Source organism: Sus scrofa, chromosome 16 (assembly GCF_054392235.1).
Source record: "Sus scrofa isolate SSC_HxYL_T2T_F1_AM1 chromosome 16, Sscrofa_HxYL_maternal_Yorkshire_Landrace_v2.0, whole genome shotgun sequence".
Classification (NCBI taxonomy): domain Eukaryota; kingdom Metazoa; phylum Chordata; class Mammalia; order Artiodactyla; family Suidae; genus Sus; species Sus scrofa.
In genome coordinates, this window is record NC_139398.1 from 83,997,955 (window position 1) to 84,017,317 (window position 19,363).

Consider the following 19,363-nt stretch of genomic DNA (forward strand, 5'->3'; position numbering starts at 1 on the left):
TCTGACTAGGAACCATGAGGTTGCGGGTTCGATCCCTGGCCTCGCTCAGTGGGTTAAGGATCCAGCGTTGCCATGAGCTGTGATGTAGGTCACATCATGGCTCGGATCCCTCATTGCTGTAGCTCTGGCATAGGCCGGCGGCTACAGCTCTGATTGGACCCCTAGCCTGGGAACCACCATGTGCCACGGGAATGGCTTAAGAAATGGCAAAAAAAAAAACCAAAAAAAAACCCCAAAACCTTCCTCTCAACCCCCACCTCCCTGCCAGACAGGCTCATCTCTTTGCAGAACTTTGTAGCAAAGCTCCTGGAATAAGCAGCTGATGCTTGTTATCCTCAGCTCATTCCAAACAAGTCCTTGCCCCCAGCCACCCACAGACTCTGCTCTTCATAGCGCAGGAAACAGTGCTTCCCACATAATGTAACGTATCAAATAAGCCTAATTAGTTTAACATCTTCCTTCTTACAAGCAGAGAGAACAAATCTTTGATACATTTCAGAGGCCCTGAGAAATATTTCAAATCTCACAGTTAGTTCTAAGTCAAAGAAGACTTCACTTAGAATTCGATTTGGGGAAGTTTACCAAAACCATCGAAAGTTTTCAAAACACTTGGACAAGTAGGATCATAGGTCACTGTGAAAATGTACTTAGTTATTATCCATTTAAGCCTTCACAGGCAAATACAGAAGGTTATATTTCTGAGCAAAATTTAGTTCTTTAATATGGAAAGGTCTAGGTCTACTTAAGTAATTAAAAACCTGATAAATACAGAAAAAAAGTGCTATGGCAAAACATAAAGTCAACCTGTTATAACCTTTTATCATCAAGAGCAGACCAATAGGAAAAAAACTGTCCTTCAAACAGAGAAAAACCGGAAGTTCCCGTCGTGGCTCAGCCATAACGAACCCGACCAGGATCCATGAGGAGGCAGGTTCCATCCCTGGCCTCACTCAGTGGGTCAAGGATCCGGCGTTGCCGTGAGCTGTGGTGTAGGTCGCAGACTCTGCTTGGATCTCCAGTTGCTGTGGCTGTGGTGTAGGCCAGCAGCTGCAGCTCCGATTCAACCCCTAGCCTGGGAACTTCCATATGCTCTGGGTGTGGCACTAAAAATACCAAAAAAACCAAAAAACAAAAAACCAACCTGGAGAGAAAAACCAAATTTTAATTTTGCACCAGCCTACTTTTGATATTTAAGCTCATTCCCTTAATTAAATTTATTCCGATTTTAGCCAGTCCCGATCAGACAAAAATTCTTCCTAAAGATTTCTTTTTCACAAAATTTTTATAACTTTCTACATCCATTGTATTTGTCCCTGGTTTTATTTCCCATTTAGAAATAACCAGCTTTGGGACAAAATCTCCTTTTCCCTTGACAAGATGCATATCCATTCCCGACACCTCACAGATGCGGACCTGCCATAGGGCACAGGGAACTCTACCCAGTGTTCTCTGACAGTCCACATGGCAAAAGAACTGAAAAAGAAGGAATGTGTGCGTATGTATGACTGCATCACTTTGTTGTACAGCAGACATTTTCACAGCAATGCAAATCAACTGTGCATCAATAAAACTTTAAAAGTGAAAATAATTTTTTAAACTTTTAAAAATTTCTTGCATATGGAAACACTAATTCCTTACTAATTTTAGTAGGTTTTTTTGGCCACGTCCATGGCATGTGGAAGTTCCTGGGCCAGGGATCGAACTCGTGCCACAGAGGTGACATGGGCCACTACAGTGACAATGCCAGATCCTTAATCCTCACCACAAGGGAACTTCTTTAGTAGTTTTAATTTTGTATATATATTAATTAAAATTCTTCTCCTCCCCTTTTTAGGGCTGCATTAGAGGCATGTGGAGGTTCCCAGGCTAGGGGTCCAATCAGAGCTACAGCTGCTGGCCTACACCACAGCCACAACCATGCAGGATCCAAGCTGCATCTGTGACCTACACCACAGCTCATGGCAACGCCAGATCCTTAACCCACTGAGCGAGGCCAGGGATCGAACCTGCACCCTCATGGTTCCTAGTTGGATTTGTTTCCGCTGTGCCACAATGGAACTCCTATATTAATTAAAATTCCTAACCTTTCAAAACCTTAATTTCTAGGGAAAACTAAGAAGTCAGCAGTTAAGAACTTTTACATTAGTATTCAATAGACTGGCAAACAGAAGTATTTTTTATAATTTCTACAAACAGGCTTTCTCAGAAAATTTTCTCAATGTGGCACCAAAGGTATTTACTAAAAGTTCCAACAGTCTTTAGTTTCTATGTTGAAGGACACATACGTTGAGTAATTAATGTCTCAGTACCTTAGCTTATTTGGGATTGATCTAGATATTCAATACATTTTCATCATTTGATCTAATTTAGCAAAATTCTACTGTTTCAAGCTACCAAAAAGATAGAAGGAAACTGCTTTTAAGAGGGTCTATCATGAAACATCATTATTCTTGAAGAGTTCAAGTTCACTTAAAAACTCTTATATTTACATGTGCAATTAATTATGAAATTTTTATCATACGAAGTTATTTTTCTTGCCGACCCATTTTGTAGCAGAGATAACATGAACTTATTTGACTCTTACAAAATCAACTATACGTCAACACAAAACCAGAAAACAAAAAATTCATTCATTCATAAATAACAGTCGAAATCAGTTAAGTCAACTCACTCAGGTGACTGGTCTGTCTTGATTTGTGGAGAAGACTTTTCAGATCTGTATTTGCCCTTGACAAGCAATTTTAAGGAGGCTGTTTGGGCAAGAGAGTCTTTTTAGCAGTTTGCGTTTAAAAGGCCTCTTGGCCTCTTTTTCTCCCCACCCCATCCTGGAAATTGGAGATGGCCTGAGTAAGACTTCCCTGAGAGGTTACAAGCCTTTGGAGATAAATAGGGGTGGTTTGGGGATCCGTGAAAACGGATGGGTGGAATTTGAACCGCTTCTAGAGCTGCATTCACAGTTTTGCAAAGGTTGGTAAGATGTAACTTACATGACACTGTAGGTTGACCCACCCTGCATTATACCTGGTTGGTTGGTTGGTTGGTTGGTGTGTGTTTTCTTTTTTTGGCCACACCCGTGGCATATGGAAGTCCCCCAGCCGGAGGTGTGACCCGCACCACTGCTGTAGCAACGCTGGGTCCTGAACCCACTGCCCTGGGCTGGGGATCTAACCAGAGCCTCCACAGAGACAAACTGCACCACAGTGGGAACTCCTATACCTGGTTTTAAAAGGGGCTGTCATTACAGAAGGGGCAATATGCTAGCTTTCTTTCTGTAGGGGAAAAATCTCAGCATTATAAAAAGCAAGTTCAGAGAGATGGATAGCAGGGAGGAAGGTGCTGCGGAGGACATCCAGGGGAACAGGAAGGAGCAGAGGGAGCCCGAGAGGAAGCTCTCAGGAGCCTCAGAAGAAATTTCCAAATTGGAAATCTGAGATAATTGTGACTTTCTCGAAGGGAAGCAATAGTGGGTTCATTATGATGTCTAGAGGCTCCCAATGCCCAGTGAAATATGCTTCCCCTATTTGTTGTCTTACAGCCTTTTTTCTTTTTTGCTTTTTTGGCTTTTGTTTTTTTAGGGCCGCACTTGCGGCATATGGAGTTTCCCAGGCTAGGGGTCTAATCAGAGCTGTTGCTGCCAGCCTACACCACAGCCACAGCAATGCGGGATCCGAGCCACGTGTGCGACCTACAACACAACTCATGGCAACGCCAGATCCTTAACCCACCGAGAGAGGCCAGGGATCCAACTAGCATCCTCATGGTTCCTAGTCGGATTGGTTTCCGCTGCGCCAAGTTGGGACCGCCACATCCTTTTTCTAATTAGCTGTGCAGATAAACTAATTTAGGAATTTCAGATGAGCCCCAGGTTGGCCAATTTTACTGTAAATTATCCCAACTAATCATAGTCCAACAAGACAAATACTTGCAGGGTGAGGGTACACAGGAGTTCTAGAAAGGGGCTACTCTACAGCTTTACCCTTAAAGAGTTGAATTTTTCTTTTTTCCAAGAGAGATTACTCACCAGACCAAAATGAGAAACAAAGTCCTGAAAACGGAAGCTGGCACAGAGGCCACCCAAATAGAGTAGAGTTTCTACCCGGGTGGAAGGTTCTTATCACCACGGGCCAGGACCACCAAAAAGCAATAGAGCACAATGGACTCATGCAGGTGCTTTACTGGAGTTCCTGGCCGTGCTGGAGGAGACAGGAAATTCTGTTCCATTTGTCTCCCACCCAGTAACGTCCACCAAAGAAACACAGAAAACTGCAAATAAGAAATGTTTATTTGGCCTTAAGAATTGTGATTTGAGAGACATAGATTCCGGGAAAACGGCAAGCGTGTTCCAGGGAAGAGAAAGAGTTAGGGGCTGATCACCGCAAAAGCCATAAGGCTGAATTCTGACATAAGAACATAAATATTTGTCCTGGAGGGGTGGCTGTCACGAACTGTTGTAGGGTCAGGGTCTCCTGAGCACCCTGAATTTCTGGCAGATGTTCTGCAGGACCACAGATGCTCTGGAGGATGATAAGTGGTCCAAAGGCCCGGTTCCATCGAGGGTAAGACAGGCATAAGTCACACTTCCTCGGTGGCCTCCAGGCTCCATTTCGGACAATGGACAATACCAGGTCCATTTTGATTTTCCGTCCAGAACCAGGCTGCCCAGAGAGCTAGGTAACACATGCTTTCTGGGTGTATCCATGAGGGTTAGCATTTGATTAGCTAAGCCATCAGCATTTGGCTCAGTAGACTGTGTAAGGAGTCTAGCCCTCATCCATCCTTTGAGGACCCAGATCGACCAGAAGGCGAATGAAGGGTAAATTCACTCATGCTTCTGGAGCTGGGACGTTGATCTTTTCTTTTTTGCCTTTATTGGTTTTTTTTTTTTTTTTGGTCTTTTTGCTATTTCTTTGGGCCGCTCCCGCGGCATATGGAGGTTCCCAGGCTAGGGGTCCAATCAGAGCTGTAGCCACCGGCCTACGCCAAAGCCACAGCAACTCGGGATCCGAGCCGCGTCTGCAAACTACACCACAGCTCACGGCAACGCCGGATCGTTAACCCACTGAGCAAGGGTAGGGACCGAACCCGCAACCTCATGGTTCCTAGTTGGATTCGTTAACCACTGCACCACGACGGGAACTCCTCTTTTTTGCCTTTAGACCTTGAAGCTCCAGTTCCTCGTGTCTCCCACCTCCCAGCCCCCACACCCACCCTTTCCTCTCCCTCTTGCTCGCTTGACTCTAGCCCCACTGGCCTCCTCGCTGGTCCCCTCACACTCCAGGCTGGCTCCCGCCCTGGAGCAAGCGCTCCAGATGTTTCCTTTGCCAGGAACCCTCTGCCGACAGATCTCTAATCGGCTCTGCTACCTTCCTCATCTTCTCTCCACGCTTGCTCAATCTCACCCTCTCTTCGAGGCCTCCATCAAACACCCTGCAGAACACTGCAACTTCCTCTGCCATCCTGGCACATCTTCCACCTGCTCTTTCTTCTTTTTGGTCCATCGCCCTTGTCACCAACTAACATACTGTTGCATTTGCCTAGTGCGTGTCTATCTCCTCTGTGCTGGAATGAGGGCAGAAGTCATCATTTTCTTTGCTGATAAATCTCCTGAAACAGTGCCTGATTCAGAGTAGGTGCTGGAGAAATATTGATTAACGAATTGTGAGGTCACATGTGACCTTGCAACTACAGCACTTACAACAGTGCCTGGCTCATACAAAAGGCTCCGTAAAGAGCAGTCACTATTTTTTTTTTTTTCTTTTAGGGCCACACCTGCAGCATATAGAAGTTCCAAGGCTAAGGGTCAAATCAGAGCTGTAGCTGCCCGCCCACACCACAGCCATAGCCACAGTAACGTGGAATCCAAGCCGCATCTGCGACCTACACCACAGCTCATGGAAACCCCCGATCCTTAACCCACTGAGCGAGGCCAGGGATCGAACCCACAACCTTGTGGTTCCTGGTTGGGTTTGTTAACCACTGAGCCATGACAGGAACTCCCCAGCAGTAACTATTGTGATGCTGGAGGAGACCCCACCTCCATCCTCACTGGGGCTAGTCTCTTCATATTCCATCTTAGAAGGTGTTGCTTCTGAAGCCCAGCGGGACCCTATGCGGCTCCTGGGTATAAATCCTGTGTCCCCTGGGCTTCATTCAGCCTCCTGGACCTTCTCTGAGTTCCAAGGGGCAGCTTCAAACAGTTGCTAATGAAGGAAGGGAAAGAATGCGGAAACACGAAAGAAGAAACAAGGCAGGTCCTGGTTCCTCCTAAAGGCATGCATACAACCATATCTTTGGCGGAGGAAAGATGGCAGCTTCTGGCTGAGGGCAAGATTCCTGGAGCACTGCCCGGTTCGCTCACCACCCACCAGTCAGAAGAAAGTCACACACTTTGCGGCCCTAATCCCAAATTTTGCCTATAAAAATTTCTACCCCCAAACCTTCAGGATGTTCAGGGGGTTTGAGCACCTACCACCCGTTCTCCTGGCTTGGCCCTGGAATGAATTCTCTGCTCCAGACTCCGACAGTTCAGTTTGTTTGGCCTCACTGTGTGCTGGGCACACACACTTGTGTTGGCTCACACTTCTCCTAACAGCGGACCTGTTTATTTATTTTAACCACTCGGGAAATTATTTTAATTTCTTCTTTGTCTCCTACCAGATTCCATTCATCTTTTGGTCACAACACCACTCTCTCCAGAGGTCTAGGTTAGGCTGGGTGTATCTGCTATGGACATCCTAGCACTGTCAGGGGGACCACTGACAGAAACCGCCCACCTTGGCTGGGCTCAATGATAGCTGCTTGCGTGAGCTGTCTTCACAACAGGAGGCCCTGATAAGGTGCTGCCCTGAGGACTAACTGGGAGGATTAGAGAGGGGCCCCTAGGAGGGAGACCACCCATCTCCCTGGAATGCAGGGCACTGGAATCCATCTTGGCTGAGGGGTGCTTGTGCTGCCAAAAGGACCCTGAGCCAGACCAAGTGGGGGCCAAGCAAAACAACTGGCCAGAGACAACCTGGAAACTAACCCCATTCCCAAGAAACCTGAGCCTGTGAGCTGTGTGGCAGAGCAGTTCTCCTGGGTTCCCTCGGCCTGCTGCTCTCTGCCTCGGTGCTCCTTCCCAGTAAAGTCTTGCTTTGTCCAGTACAGGTGTCTCCTCGGACAAGTCATTTCCGAGTGTAGACAAGAGCCCATTCTAGGGCCCTGAAAGCAGTTTATAGTTTCCAGATTACAACTGCCTAAACCTATTGTAACAAGGACCTAACCATCTGTCTTCCATGAGCGGGAAGCTCCGTGAAGGTGGGTCAGGGCCTCATTTCTCATTTGCCCACTTCAATCTCCCAGCTCAGTGCCCAGAAGACAGAGGGTACTCAATACACATTGGAGGAACATACAGTCGAAAGAACGCACTTCTGTATCAGGTTCCCTTGTGGAGTTCTCTGAACTCCAGCCAGACTGAGGACAACAATTGGAAGAAGCTTTGTATATCCCTATCTTTTGGTGGAGTAAATTGAAAAGTAGAGCATCTAGGCATCTTGCCCGTGAAGATTCATCACCCAAGTTGCAGCCCAGGACTGCCGTCTTTTCACCAAAGCAGAATTTCTAAGCAGTGGGTGGGTAGGAAGTGCTAAGGACCTTAACTGCTGCATCACCTTCTCCAGCAAGACTTTACAAACCCCCTTCAAGACATTGTCACTTTCCTCCAAATTCCCAAAGCGCCTATCACTTTTTAAAATTATTCTGTGAGTTTCCCCACAGCCCTGGATTGTAATTGCTGGTCTGTCTCTCTTTCCTCTGGACTACGGGCACGCCCCAGAATCAAGCTAGAGCAAGGGCCTCTCTGGTCACCCAGCCTAAGTTCGAATCCCGGCTCCACAACGTACTAGCTGTGTGACCTTGGTTTTAAAACTGGACTTCTCTGGGCTCTCCTGGGAAGTGGGTAAGTAATGCCACAGACCCGGTGGAGCTATTGACGGACAGAATCTGAGCAGGCATGGTAAGCACTTGGCCTTTATTGTGTTAAGCCTCAAAGTTCTGTTTCTCATCAAAGCTTTGGCGATCCATAAGACCTAGGAGTCAGCAGCGTTGACTCCTAGCCCCGAATGGCCAGGCGACCTTGGCCAAATCCCTCCCCCTCTAGTGTCCGCACCCAGACGGAGGATCTCCAGGCACCGACCCCCACCCCCACCCCCACCCCGCGGCGGGTGACATTCTAAGATTCCAGGAGCGAAGGAACTTGGGGGGTGGGGGGGAGGGCGGAGGCGGGGCGAGCCGGATTGGCCCCCGCGCGCCACGTGTCCGGCCCGGGCGCTGAGGACTGTCCTCCCGGCCCGCCCCTGCGCTGCGGCGGCTGCTGCTCTGCTAACGGGCTCTGACCCAGCGAGCTCCGCGTCCGCGCGTCCTTCTGCCCCTCTGTCGGTCCCCTGCGGGAGGCCTCCGCCACGCGGTAAGCGGGTTGAGGCTGGCGATGGGAGTCGCTGCACGGGACCCCCTCCCTCCTCCGGGGGGGCTGCAGGGACGCGGGGGCGAGCCGTAAACGCGCAGTCATGCTGACCCACGCCAGCCAGCGACGGCTCCGGGGAGGGGCGCGGGAGGTGGGGGCCGCGGGGACCCGGAGCCCAGGGGCGCGGTAGCCGGAGAGGGTCGCGGGCAGGGCGCGTCTGGGGCAGCGCCGCGTAGCGCATCTTCCCTGCAGCGAGCAGGCGGGGAAGCCGAGGCGGTCGGCGCGGGGGCTGCGGGAGGGAGGGGAAAGGAGGGGAGGGCTGGCGCTGCGGAGGATGTGGTGAAGGGGCTGGGGGCACCTGGGCCGAGGCCACGCGGGCTGCTGGCCCTGCTTTGCGGGACTGGAGAGACTTTGGAGGCCCGGGATTGGAGGCAGCTGGACCTGGGGGGAAGAGGGGTCTAAGGGCCCGCAGGAAAGGGTGTGGCCGAAGCTGAAGACTGAGGGCCGGAAGAGTCAGACCCCGGGGCTGCACCCGAAATGGCTTGTGTGTGGCGCTGGGAGAGGGCTCTCTGTGTGCCGACGGATGAGGGACCGGCTGTCCACACCTCAGGTCCGCGATGGACCCCTCCCGCCCTCTCGGGGCCACGCTTTGCCACTAAAGGGGACTCCTAGTGGCGCTCCAGGGACCTTGTGATGGGCCAGAGGCCCCACCCTTCGCCCTGCTCCCCATCAGCGCCTTTTCTGCCTTTCTAGAGCTTGGGGGGCTTCAGATGACTTCGCAGAGACTCGTGTGGGAGTGGAATACCCTGGATCCCAATACCAGCTCCAGCAACAACGGGGCAGTGTCATCTTAAATCTGTAGCTTTCCCTTTCTGAGCCTCAGTTTCCTTCTCCAAGCCCAGAGCTGACAAACCTGACACCCCCACCCCCACCCCCACCCCCACCCCCACCCCCGACAATGGCTGTGAGAATTGATTTATTTGTCAGCTGCGAGCGAGGATTGCAGGTTTGGGACGTCCTGATTGCAGGCTTGGACGGCCGGGCCCATCTCGGCAGGCCCTGCGAGGGGAGGGGGCCGGGATCTTTGGGGAGGACCGTCCACCTTTTGCTTCCTCCCTCCCCCTTCTTTTCTCAAAATGCTGGTGGGTTTACCCATCAATTCCAAATTTGGTGAAAAGGCTCCCGGCTTTGTGAGAGAACTCTGGTTTCCCTAGGCCGCCTTTTTTCCTCACTTCCCCTTCCTCCCCCTACCCAAAGCACACCTTAAATGGCCGGCCCCACTGACCCAGGAAGACCTGCTTGGCCTTCCCTTTGGAGGTCAGCGACCTGCCCAGCTTCAGCTCCCATGGACCCTGCCCTTCTGGCTGGCAGGCTCTGCCCCCGTGCAGGGGGCATTGGCCTGGTGGAGGGGGAAATCAGTGGAAGGCTGGGTCACAGCTCCAAGGGCCAGGGGTCCTTGAGTAAACTCTCTCTTTTTCTTTGCCTTGGTTCTCCTTCTGTAGCAAAGTCTGCTGAACTGGGGGCCACTTCCAGGGCTGGCATTCTAGGATTCAGCTGTTCAAAGATTTAGGATTGTGGGAGTAGGGTGGGGCAGAGGCCTCTGTCCCCCTCTGCAGCTGGGACAGTCACTCACCCATCTTTCTTTGCCTTCGCTCTTTGTTCCCAAGGCGCAGGCTGCTGGGAGACAGAAAATATTTGCGGTTTCTGGGAAGGGGCCACAGCTGGGGCAGACTTTGGATGCCAGGGTGCAGAGGAGGGAGCTGCCCCTCAGAAGTCGGGGCCCTGGCTTCTTAAGGCTTATTCCTGGGTCCGGGGTTGGGGAGCTCTGCAGTGTTGGGTAGCTGCCAGCGTCTGGAACATCTGCACTGCAGCACCCAGAAGCAGCTCTGGGCCACGAGGCTCCAGCCACACCCAGTCCTAGCCTCTGCTCTGCCACTAACCAGCTGGGGCCCTGGGCACACTCTTACCCCCTGGGCCGTAGTGCCTTCCTCTCTAGAGGGGTAAGAGCTGTGCCCAGGGCATCCAGCTGGCAACATGGGGCTGCCTGGCTCTTCTTATTGTATCATCCTAGGATGTTCTGGGGAGGTCCAGCCCCACCCCACCCAGCCCTTCCAAGATGCTTCCTGGGTGGGGACAAGGCTCAGGGTGTGGTCTCTCCCCTGATTTTTGAGCAGAGCATGCATGCGCCTCAACGGAAGAGAGGAAGCCTTGAGTGGGGGTGCCCTTATCTTTTTAAACTTCTTGGTTTGGAATCCAGCCACACTCACTTTCCTCCTGGGGTTGAGAAGCCTCCCCAGAGATGGGCTAGGAAGGAATACCTGGCCTGGGGGTTTTGAGCTTCAGATTCCCCCATCTGTAAAACAAGGATGAGGCTGAAATCCACCCTCATGAGACTGTAAGATGGCAGATGTGAAAAAGGTGCCTTGAAAACTGTCCGAGCGCCCTGCCCAGAGCATCAAGTGCTACTGTTGTAACCTCAGAAGGGTGTGGTGCTTGCGAAGGCAGGTGACCCGGGCCTAAGGTTCCTCCTTGGCAAAACAGGTGTGCCGGTAAATGATAAAAAAAAAAAATGATAATTTTTTGGAGTTCCTGTCGTGGTTCAGTGGTTAACGAATCTGGCTAGAAACCATGAGGTTGAGGGTTTGATCCCTGACCTGGCTCAGTGGGTTAAGGATCCGGCGTTGCCATGAGCTGTGGTGTAGGTCACAGATGCGGCTTGGATCCCGAGTTGCTGTGGCGTAGATGGGTGGCTACAGCTCCGATTCGACCCCCAGCCTGGGAACCGCCATATGCTGCGGGTGTGGCCCTAAAAAAAAAGAAGAAGAAAAAGGTAGTAACTTTCATCATTTATTGAACCCTTCTAAGTTACCAGGCCTGGATATGATAGGTGCCGTTAGCACGCCCATTTCGCAGATGTGGAAACGCAGCCCTCCAAAGTAGAGGGAAGAGAGAAGACTCACATTTACACAATGTGTCCTGTGTGCGAGGGTGGCATCTAAGCACTAGATAGGTCTCAATTTTTTTTATGCACACCACAGCTCCTCTGAGGTAGGCACTATTTTTATCCCCCATTTTACATATGAGGTTAAGTACATGCTCAAGGCCATGTAACCAGCAGGTCAAACTTCCATCTCAAGCAGTCTGGCCACCACCTCTGTACTGGGGGACACGACACTGCAGTTTCCCACAAAAGTGATCTGAGCTGGGATTCCTAGCCAGCCAATGCCAGTTCCAAACCCAGGGCAGCCAGAAGAGCTCCTGGGGCCTCATCCAGCCTGGGGATCAATAGTTCCGGCTCAGGAGAAGAAAGACTGCTCTCTAAGAAACCCGAGTGCCGGGAGCTGGGGGATGTGCCCGGGCGCTGGGCCAGGAATGGCATTCACTCTGGCTTCATTAAACACAGGTCCTGGCGGGGGCCGGAGGGGCTGGTCCTGGGTGTCTTCCTGCAGATGCAGCAGGGCGGAGGGGAGCCTTTGGGAAAGGGAAAGATCTAGATGTGCTGGGCCAGGGGCCTCTGAAGTGGGGTAGACACATTCTGGGAGGCACTAAAGATGGTTTTTCTCGGGGTACAGGAAGCAACTGTTAGGCTTCGTATGTGTGCTTTGAGTCTCATGCTTAAAAAGGCTTTATCATGATGAATGATATTTTTTTTTTCTTTTGTTACTGGTGGCGTATGGGATCAAAAAACCTCACAGCTCATGGCACAAAATTTGTCAGCTTGGTTGGTGGGGGCAGGAGACTCATCTGTCTCCTTGTCTGCTCTACCCCCAGCCCCCACCCAGTGGGCATGCAGGAGGCACTTAATAACTATGTTTTGAAAAATGGGCACCTGCTTCGTCACAACTTTTCTTTATGAATCTGGGGCAAGTCACTTAACCCCTCAAGTTATTTCGCCTCCTGGCTGTATAATGAGTTTGAAAACCACTAGGCCAGACGATTCCTTTTATTTGGGGATTTTTCAAGGGCGTTATTAAAGAAAGCATGAAAACCACTCAGTACCTTTCTCCTAGTTAGCCTTATAAATCACCCCTGGTGGGGGGGGTGCATCCAGGAGGTGCATCAAGATAATGTAAAATCACCCCTCACTCCGAAAGAAAAATGATTGTGTGCCAAAGATTTTATTCCACTCATGAATCAGGGACTGAACCAGGCAGATGTTAGAATCAGCTCCTAAGAGAATCAGTAGCCACGTTGATATTGAAAGGAGTGTACAAATGGAGGCAAACTGGTTTTTCCACCAGAGGTGGGGGAGGGAACGGAAGTCCCCTGGATATTTATCAGATAGGCCGGAATGAACATATCTCTAAGACTCTTCTGCATAGTCTCGGATTATTTTTCCCCACAGTGTGTTCAAGACAAGCAACCTCCACCTAAATGAGAAATGGCAACTTCACAGTGGGTCGACCCAAGCCACTCGTGTGTAAATGGTTTCAGAGTCACACTCATTCAAAGGCAGGAGAAATCCCTCTTGGCTTAGCAGAATCACCTAGGCGAGTTTTTTTAAAAAATTAGCACAACCCAGGGGACGTCCCGCTGCGGCGCAGTGGAAACAAACCCGACTAGTAGCCATGAGGATGCTGGTTCGATCCCTGGCCTCTCTCAGTGTGTCCGGGATCCAGTGTTGCTGTAGCTGTGGCATAGGCTGGCATCTGCAGCTCTGGTTCGAACCCTCCCCGCCCCCCCCGAACCTGGAAACTTCCTTATGCCTTGGGTGCAGCCCTGAAAACAAAAAAACAAACAAATGACCACAAGCCAGGCCTCCTCCCAGAACTGTTGAATCTCTGGGGGTTGGTCATATATTTTGGTAAGTATGAAAAACTCCCCAGGTGGCGTTCATGAAGCCAGAATCGAAAAGCACTGGTTTTGATGCTAGAAAGCTGGTGAAAGACCTTCCTGGTTTAGGGGGGGAAGAGGGTGTGGCGAGTAAAGAGGAAGAGGGGAGGGCAGATCAGTCTGGAAGGATGTCTGGAGCCTTGAATGCTGAGCTCAGAGGGCCTGCATTGCTGGGGGCCATTGAAGCCAAGTGGGCAAAGCAGGTTCAGTGCCTGGGGCACTGCTGGAGCTCAGAGATCTGGGTGATTTTTTTACATGATCTTCTAGCTTATCTTTATCCCAGTTTGCCCTTCCCATATACACCTGATCCCCCATCCCCTTACACTCAGCATCTCCCTCCTTCCCAAAGTGCATGCTATCCCTCTAAAGCCCACAGACTACCTCTTGAGAACAGAAATGCTTTCTCTTTTCTTTCTTTCTTTCTTTTTTTTTTTGGCTGCTCCCAAGGCATGTGGAAGTTTCCAAGCCAGAGATGGAAGCCGAGCCACAGTTTCAACCTACACCAACCACATCTGCAGCTGGATCCCTAACACGGGAACTTCCAGAAATGCTTTTGCTTATGCCGGTGTTTCTGTTCTGCCTGGCATTCCGCATTTCCTCCCCCCTCCCCCCGCCTTCTTCCTCTGCTTCATTCCACTGAATCCAAACTCTTGATTGTGGAAGCATAAGATCAATTTAGAAAGCTGGAATATTCTCATCATGCAGCCTTGCTGTGCCCAGAACCCCACCTTGGAGATTGCTGCTCTAATAAGGATGATTGTGATGACAGAAGCAACCACTTAAACCTCTCCTCTGTATCTGGTCAGGCTAAATACGTTCCCTGCCTTACTTCCTTGGATTTTCACAAACACCTGATGAGATTGTCGTTTTCAGACACAGGAAGAAACTGAAGGATGTAACGCACCCAAGGTCATGAGCGGTCAGACCTGAACTCGGGCTGTGACCGCAACACCTGCGTTCTTTTTTTCCTTCCTCCCTTCCTTTTGCAGTGGCTTGCTATGAGATCTCAGACCAGGGACTGAACCTGGGCTGCGGCAGTAAAAGCACCAAATCCTAACCACTAGACCACCAGGAAACTCCTAGCCTGCATTTTTTTTTTTTTATTACAGTGCCACGCTGCCTCCCTTGTAAGAATTTGGAACAATACAATATAATAAAAGCTACCACTCATTAAGCCTTTACTATGTACCAGGCTCATTATTATCATCCATTATTTCATTGATTTCCCCGTACATGGAGGTGTTTTTATATGTGTTTTGCAGGTGTGGAAATTGAGAGGCACGTTGAGCTAACTGACAGAATCACAGATGGATGGGGGGCAGATGTGTGACTCACAGATCTGACCTCCGAGCCTGTGCCTTTTGTAGGACTTAGGACCTTTCTGTCCAGCTCTCAGTTTCCCCAGCTCTGCAGTTGGGCAGTGGAGGTTGAGCCAGCCCTGCTAGTCTCTGCCCCAGAGCATTCGTCCTAGCGTCAGCCCTGAGCTCCCAGTGGGGAAGGAAGGAATCAGGATTGTTTGCAGCCTAAAGGACTAAGGCAGAAGAAGGTGGCCACAGCAGGACAAGGCCACCAGGTAACTCTACCCTCGAATGGGTTTCTGGAATGATCAGCCACAGCAAGCCCACATAGCCCACGTAGAGATTCGGAGTTTCGGGGTTCCTGGGAGGAGAGAGGCGGTGGTGTAGAATGGCCATACCTGCTATTCTTGAGGAGCTATTTCGACCAAGACGATGACACCTGCATATCAGGGGAAAGGGGGCACAGAGAGGAGTCCTGTGGCCTCGGGCGAGAACTCTCCTAGGATGGAGATTCTGAGATTTTGCTGTGAAAAATCCCCAGAAAATCTACAAAAGCCTCTCACCTCCCTTCTGGGTTTTGCCAAGGCGGGGGGTGAGATTATTCCCATTTTGCAGATGAAGAAGCTGAGGTCTGCAGAGGAAATCTGCCTTGTCCGAGGTTACAGAGAGGCATGCTCGGAACCAGAACCTGGGTCTTTTCCTTTGGCCTCTTCTTAACATCTGGGGGTTTGTATGGGGCTGGGAGGCCGAGCAGTCGGGCCCTGTCTGGGCCTGGCAGGTCACGCATCCATCCCGAGTTGCCTTCACCCCGTCTAGAAAGTGAGGGGCTTGGAGAGCGGATTGATTATCAGGGGCCCTCTGGGATTCTGAAACATTGCATGGCAAACATTTATGCAGGCAATTTGAGAAGTCTGGTCCGGATTGCTCTGAGACGGATCCGAGCCCCTCCCTCGTGAAGCCAGGGTAGCTGGCGCCTCTGTGATTAGCTCCAGGGCTTCCCTGAGCCCTCAGAGGAGAGGCTGTTGGAGCTCAGCCCCCTGAACGGCAGTCAGAACATCTAGTTCTGGAAGAAGTTTGCTTTCTATATACACATAAGACATGCACACGGAGAGTATTTTCCCAGAGGCTTGGAGGCCCCTCCTCCGAGCATCCAGTTGGGCCTGGACTGCCTGCCATCAGCCCCCGAAGTTTCCAGCACCAGGGCCAAAGGAAAATGCTTTGAAGCTGAAAGTGCAGGTGACAGGTCTCCACTGACTTTCTGGGCCTCCCGGGGACCCTGTTGCTCTGCTGGCCCTGGAGTGCCCTCGCCCTCTGCCCAGGCCTGGGGAAACCCAGAGCTGGCTCCTGGCCACATCCTGGTGTAGCTCTCCCCTCTCCCCCTCCGGGGAGTTTCCACTTCCTGGGGAGCGCTGCACGTTTGTATCAAAGGGCCCCTCGTTGTCAGGGCAACAGCAGGGTTTTCTCAAACTCTGCTCTGAGCTCGCTGTGGTTACAGGCACATCACGGCTCTCTGCCTTTCACTCCCAACCGTATCTCAAGCCTGTCTGCCGACCACAGTCTGGGGGACTCTTATTCAGGCAGCGGGGACACAGGGGCAAACCCGGCAGGGTACTGTCCCCGGAATTTTCGCTAGTGTACTGAATGCCACTGCTTCCGGAGCCACACATGGCCTTAGCACAAGTCTCATCCTCGGATCATTCTCCGAGGCAGGAAGGGGAAAGAAAGCCTTGATTTTGTACTTAAGATAAGCTTGAGGCGTTCTCTTGCGGCTCAGCGGATTAAGGATCCACCGTTGCCACCATAGTGGCCCAGGTCACTGCTATGGTGCGGGTTCAAACCCCGGCCTGGGAACTTCCACATGCTGTGGTCATGCCCCCCTCCAAAAGATAACCTTGAAATCAGAGATGAGCCATATGCTGAAGGTCGCATAGCTAATAAGTGAATCCAGGTCTGGCTGTCTGACTCCAAACGTGTGTTCTTCCCACTGGGTCGCACGTTTCCAGTGGCCTTAGAGTGAGAGCAGGATGAGAGGCTGAGAGCAGGGGCTGCTTTCCCCTCGGTGATTTTTTTTTTTTCTTTTTTCATTTTTTTGGTGAGGGGCAGGTAGCAGGGTGGTGCTGAAGAACTGGAAAGCCTTGAGGTTAAGCATCTCCTTGGTTTCCACCCTCTGCTCTAGTTCAGCTCCTTGTAGGTTTTACTGAGTATACGTCTCAGAGAGTTGGTTATTTTTACCTTTAAAAAGTCATACATAGGCATGATTTTAAACAATCACATTGTGCAGTGTGGACTAAAAGGGAGAGCGCTGGTCTTCTCTTATCCCAAGAAAATTGCTTCTCTTCCATCTCTGCCTTCCTGCTCAATAGCCCGGCACCTACACCCCTTCCTCGTCCCCTTTTCAATCCAGTGACATCCTTTTTTGCATTTCTTCTTAGGTAAGAAGGCTTTGTTTCCTTTTTGTCTTTTTTTTCTTTTTCTTTTTGGCTTGTTGCCATTTCTAGGGCCGCTCCCGCAGCATATGGAGGTTCCCAGGCTAGGGGTCAAATTAGAGCTGCAGCTGCTGGCCTGTGCCATAGCCACAGCAATGCCAGATCTGAGCCGCATCTGCAACCTACACCACAACTCATGGCAACACCCGATCCTTAACCCACTGAGCAAGGCCAGGGGTCGAACCTGCATCCTCGTGGTTACTAGTCAGATTTGTTTCCACTGAGCCGTGACAGGAACTCCCAGAAAAGCATGTTTCAATATGTCTCTTTTATTTACTGCTGTATCCTCAGTGCCTAGAGCTGTGCATAATTGGAGCAGATGCTAAAGAAACCATAACCCTTCTGATATGTGCAACAGGTGACCCAGAGCTCTTGAGTGTGCTCACCTGCAGACCATTAAGCCCTGGATTCTGGAACTTGGTGACTTGGGAAGAAAGCATGCATGGTGTAGATGGCATGGATTCTGGGATCTAAATTTGTTTGTTTTCCACTGAAGTATAGTTGATTTACAATATTGTGTTTCAGGGGTTTAGTGAAGTGACTTGGTTTTATATATGCATGAACATATATATATGTGTATATATATTCTTTTTCAGATTCTTTTTTATCATAGGTTATCACAAAATATTGAATATAGTTCCCTGTGCCATCCAACAGGTCCTTGTTGTTTGTCTATTTTGTATATAGAGACTTCACGGGTTGGTTTGGTTTTTGTTTTGTCTTTTTGTTTTTTTAGGGCCACACCCATGGCATATGGAAGTTCCCAGGCTAGGGGTCCAATTGGAGCTGTAGCTGCCGTCCTACACCACAGCCACAGCAATGCCAGATCTGAGCCATGTCTGCAGCCTACACCACAGCTCACAGCAATGCTGGATCCTTAGCCCACTGAGTGAGGCCAGGGATCGAACCTGTGTCCTCACGAATACTAGTCAGATTCGTTTCCACTGAACCACAGGAAGAACTCTGAGACTTCAGTTTTAAGCTGTATGATCTGGGGCAAATTATTTCACCTGCCTGAACCCCCCTCCTCAGTTTCCTCCTCAGAAAAAGGAGAATTTGATGCCAGGAAGGATTGCTATGAGAATGAAGTGAGGCAGCCCCTGGAAAAGTTCCCTGCTCGGCCTGGAGGAGTCGTGCTGGCTAGTGATCATGCTTTCTCCCCTCTTCCAAGTTCTCTCAGTTCCAAGGTTCTTTCGCATCCAGGTGTGAGCATCTGGACCCGGCTGGTCCATCCATTGTCTTCCAAAAAATACATTTGGTCTTGAGCCAGGTCTTTGGGTGTGATTTAACCCGAAGGGCTGGAAGCATCCAGAAAACAGCAGGGGGAGCACACTCTCCCTTGGGATGAAGGAAGGATGAGGAAGTTTGGGAGAGGGAAGCAGATGCAGAGGAATCTCATGGCATTTCTTTCTTCTCCACAGTGCTTTCTGCTGCAGAACCCGAGACCATGGCCAAACCAGCACAGGTAAGGGGGCTCTGCCTCTCTCTAAAATACTTTTCCCAGCCCTGGGCTCCTCCTGGAATCATTGGACCTCCTGCACAGTTCTCTAGTTCTTCAATTTGAAAGGACCCAGAGAGGTTCTCAGGCTTTGCTTGCTCTTGTTAAAAGGTCACAGCTCTTCCAGATGCAAGTGACCAATGACAGCACACAACATCCTAAGCAGAAAGGATGTGTCTTGGCTCACATGACTGAGAAGCCCCGGGTTTCAGGTCTGGCTGGATCCAGGGACCCACATGATATTGTCAGGATTCTGACTTCATGAACTAGGCTTCCTCTGGGTAGCTTCATTCTGGGACTGATTCTTCCTTGATTACTCACACTAGCCACCAGTAGGTCCAGGCTTTTGTTCTGTTTCCTGAGCAGCCGTCAGGAGACAACATAATTTATACCAAATGATTTATACCAAATGATTCCACAGTATGTCCTAGATTTGGTTTTTATCAATTGATCCTGGGTAACTTGGGTCCACCTGAACTGTATGGCCCAAGAGTGGTTGCCCTAGGAAGGGTGATGGGTACTGGACAGGCATTAGAGGATCCTCCCTGCTCTGGAGGCGGAAGTGTTCCCTGTCATATGCATTTGGGAGAGTTTTCGAGTTTTCCTGGCCGGGGGAACCCCAGTCTTTCATGTCTAAGCACTTTACTGGGCTGCAGAATTTGAGGTGTATCAGAGCTCTTACTCCTGTGTGTGGCCAGGACCGGGGCCTGTCCTTGGCCGGAGCTGGGTATCATGCAGTGCCAGGGTTTGCCTGAGAATGATCCCTATTGGCTGGCCTTAGCGAAGGAGACATGGTCACTGCCGTGAT

At 50.5% G+C, this 19,363-nt stretch overlaps 1 protein-coding gene across 6 annotated transcripts in view; it reads left to right on the forward strand.

Annotated features, from left to right (window-relative positions):
• Nucleotides 1–8,349: 8,349 nt before the first annotated feature.
• The window catches only part of ANXA6 (annexin A6), a 56,506-nt gene continuing 45,492 nt past the window's right edge, over nucleotides 8,350–19,363 (forward strand). For all 6 annotated transcript variants that reach the window (XR_014831036.1, XR_014831033.1, XR_014831035.1 and 3 more), the window contains exons 1-2: nucleotides 8,350–8,443; nucleotides 18,479–18,522. Coding sequence is in view for 2 of the 6 variants with exons in the window: in XM_005672613.4 (XP_005672670.4) it covers nucleotides 18,505–18,522 (18 nt within the window). In the remaining 4 variants the exon portion in view is untranslated. The remainder of the gene's footprint in view (nucleotides 8,444–18,478; nucleotides 18,523–19,363) is intronic.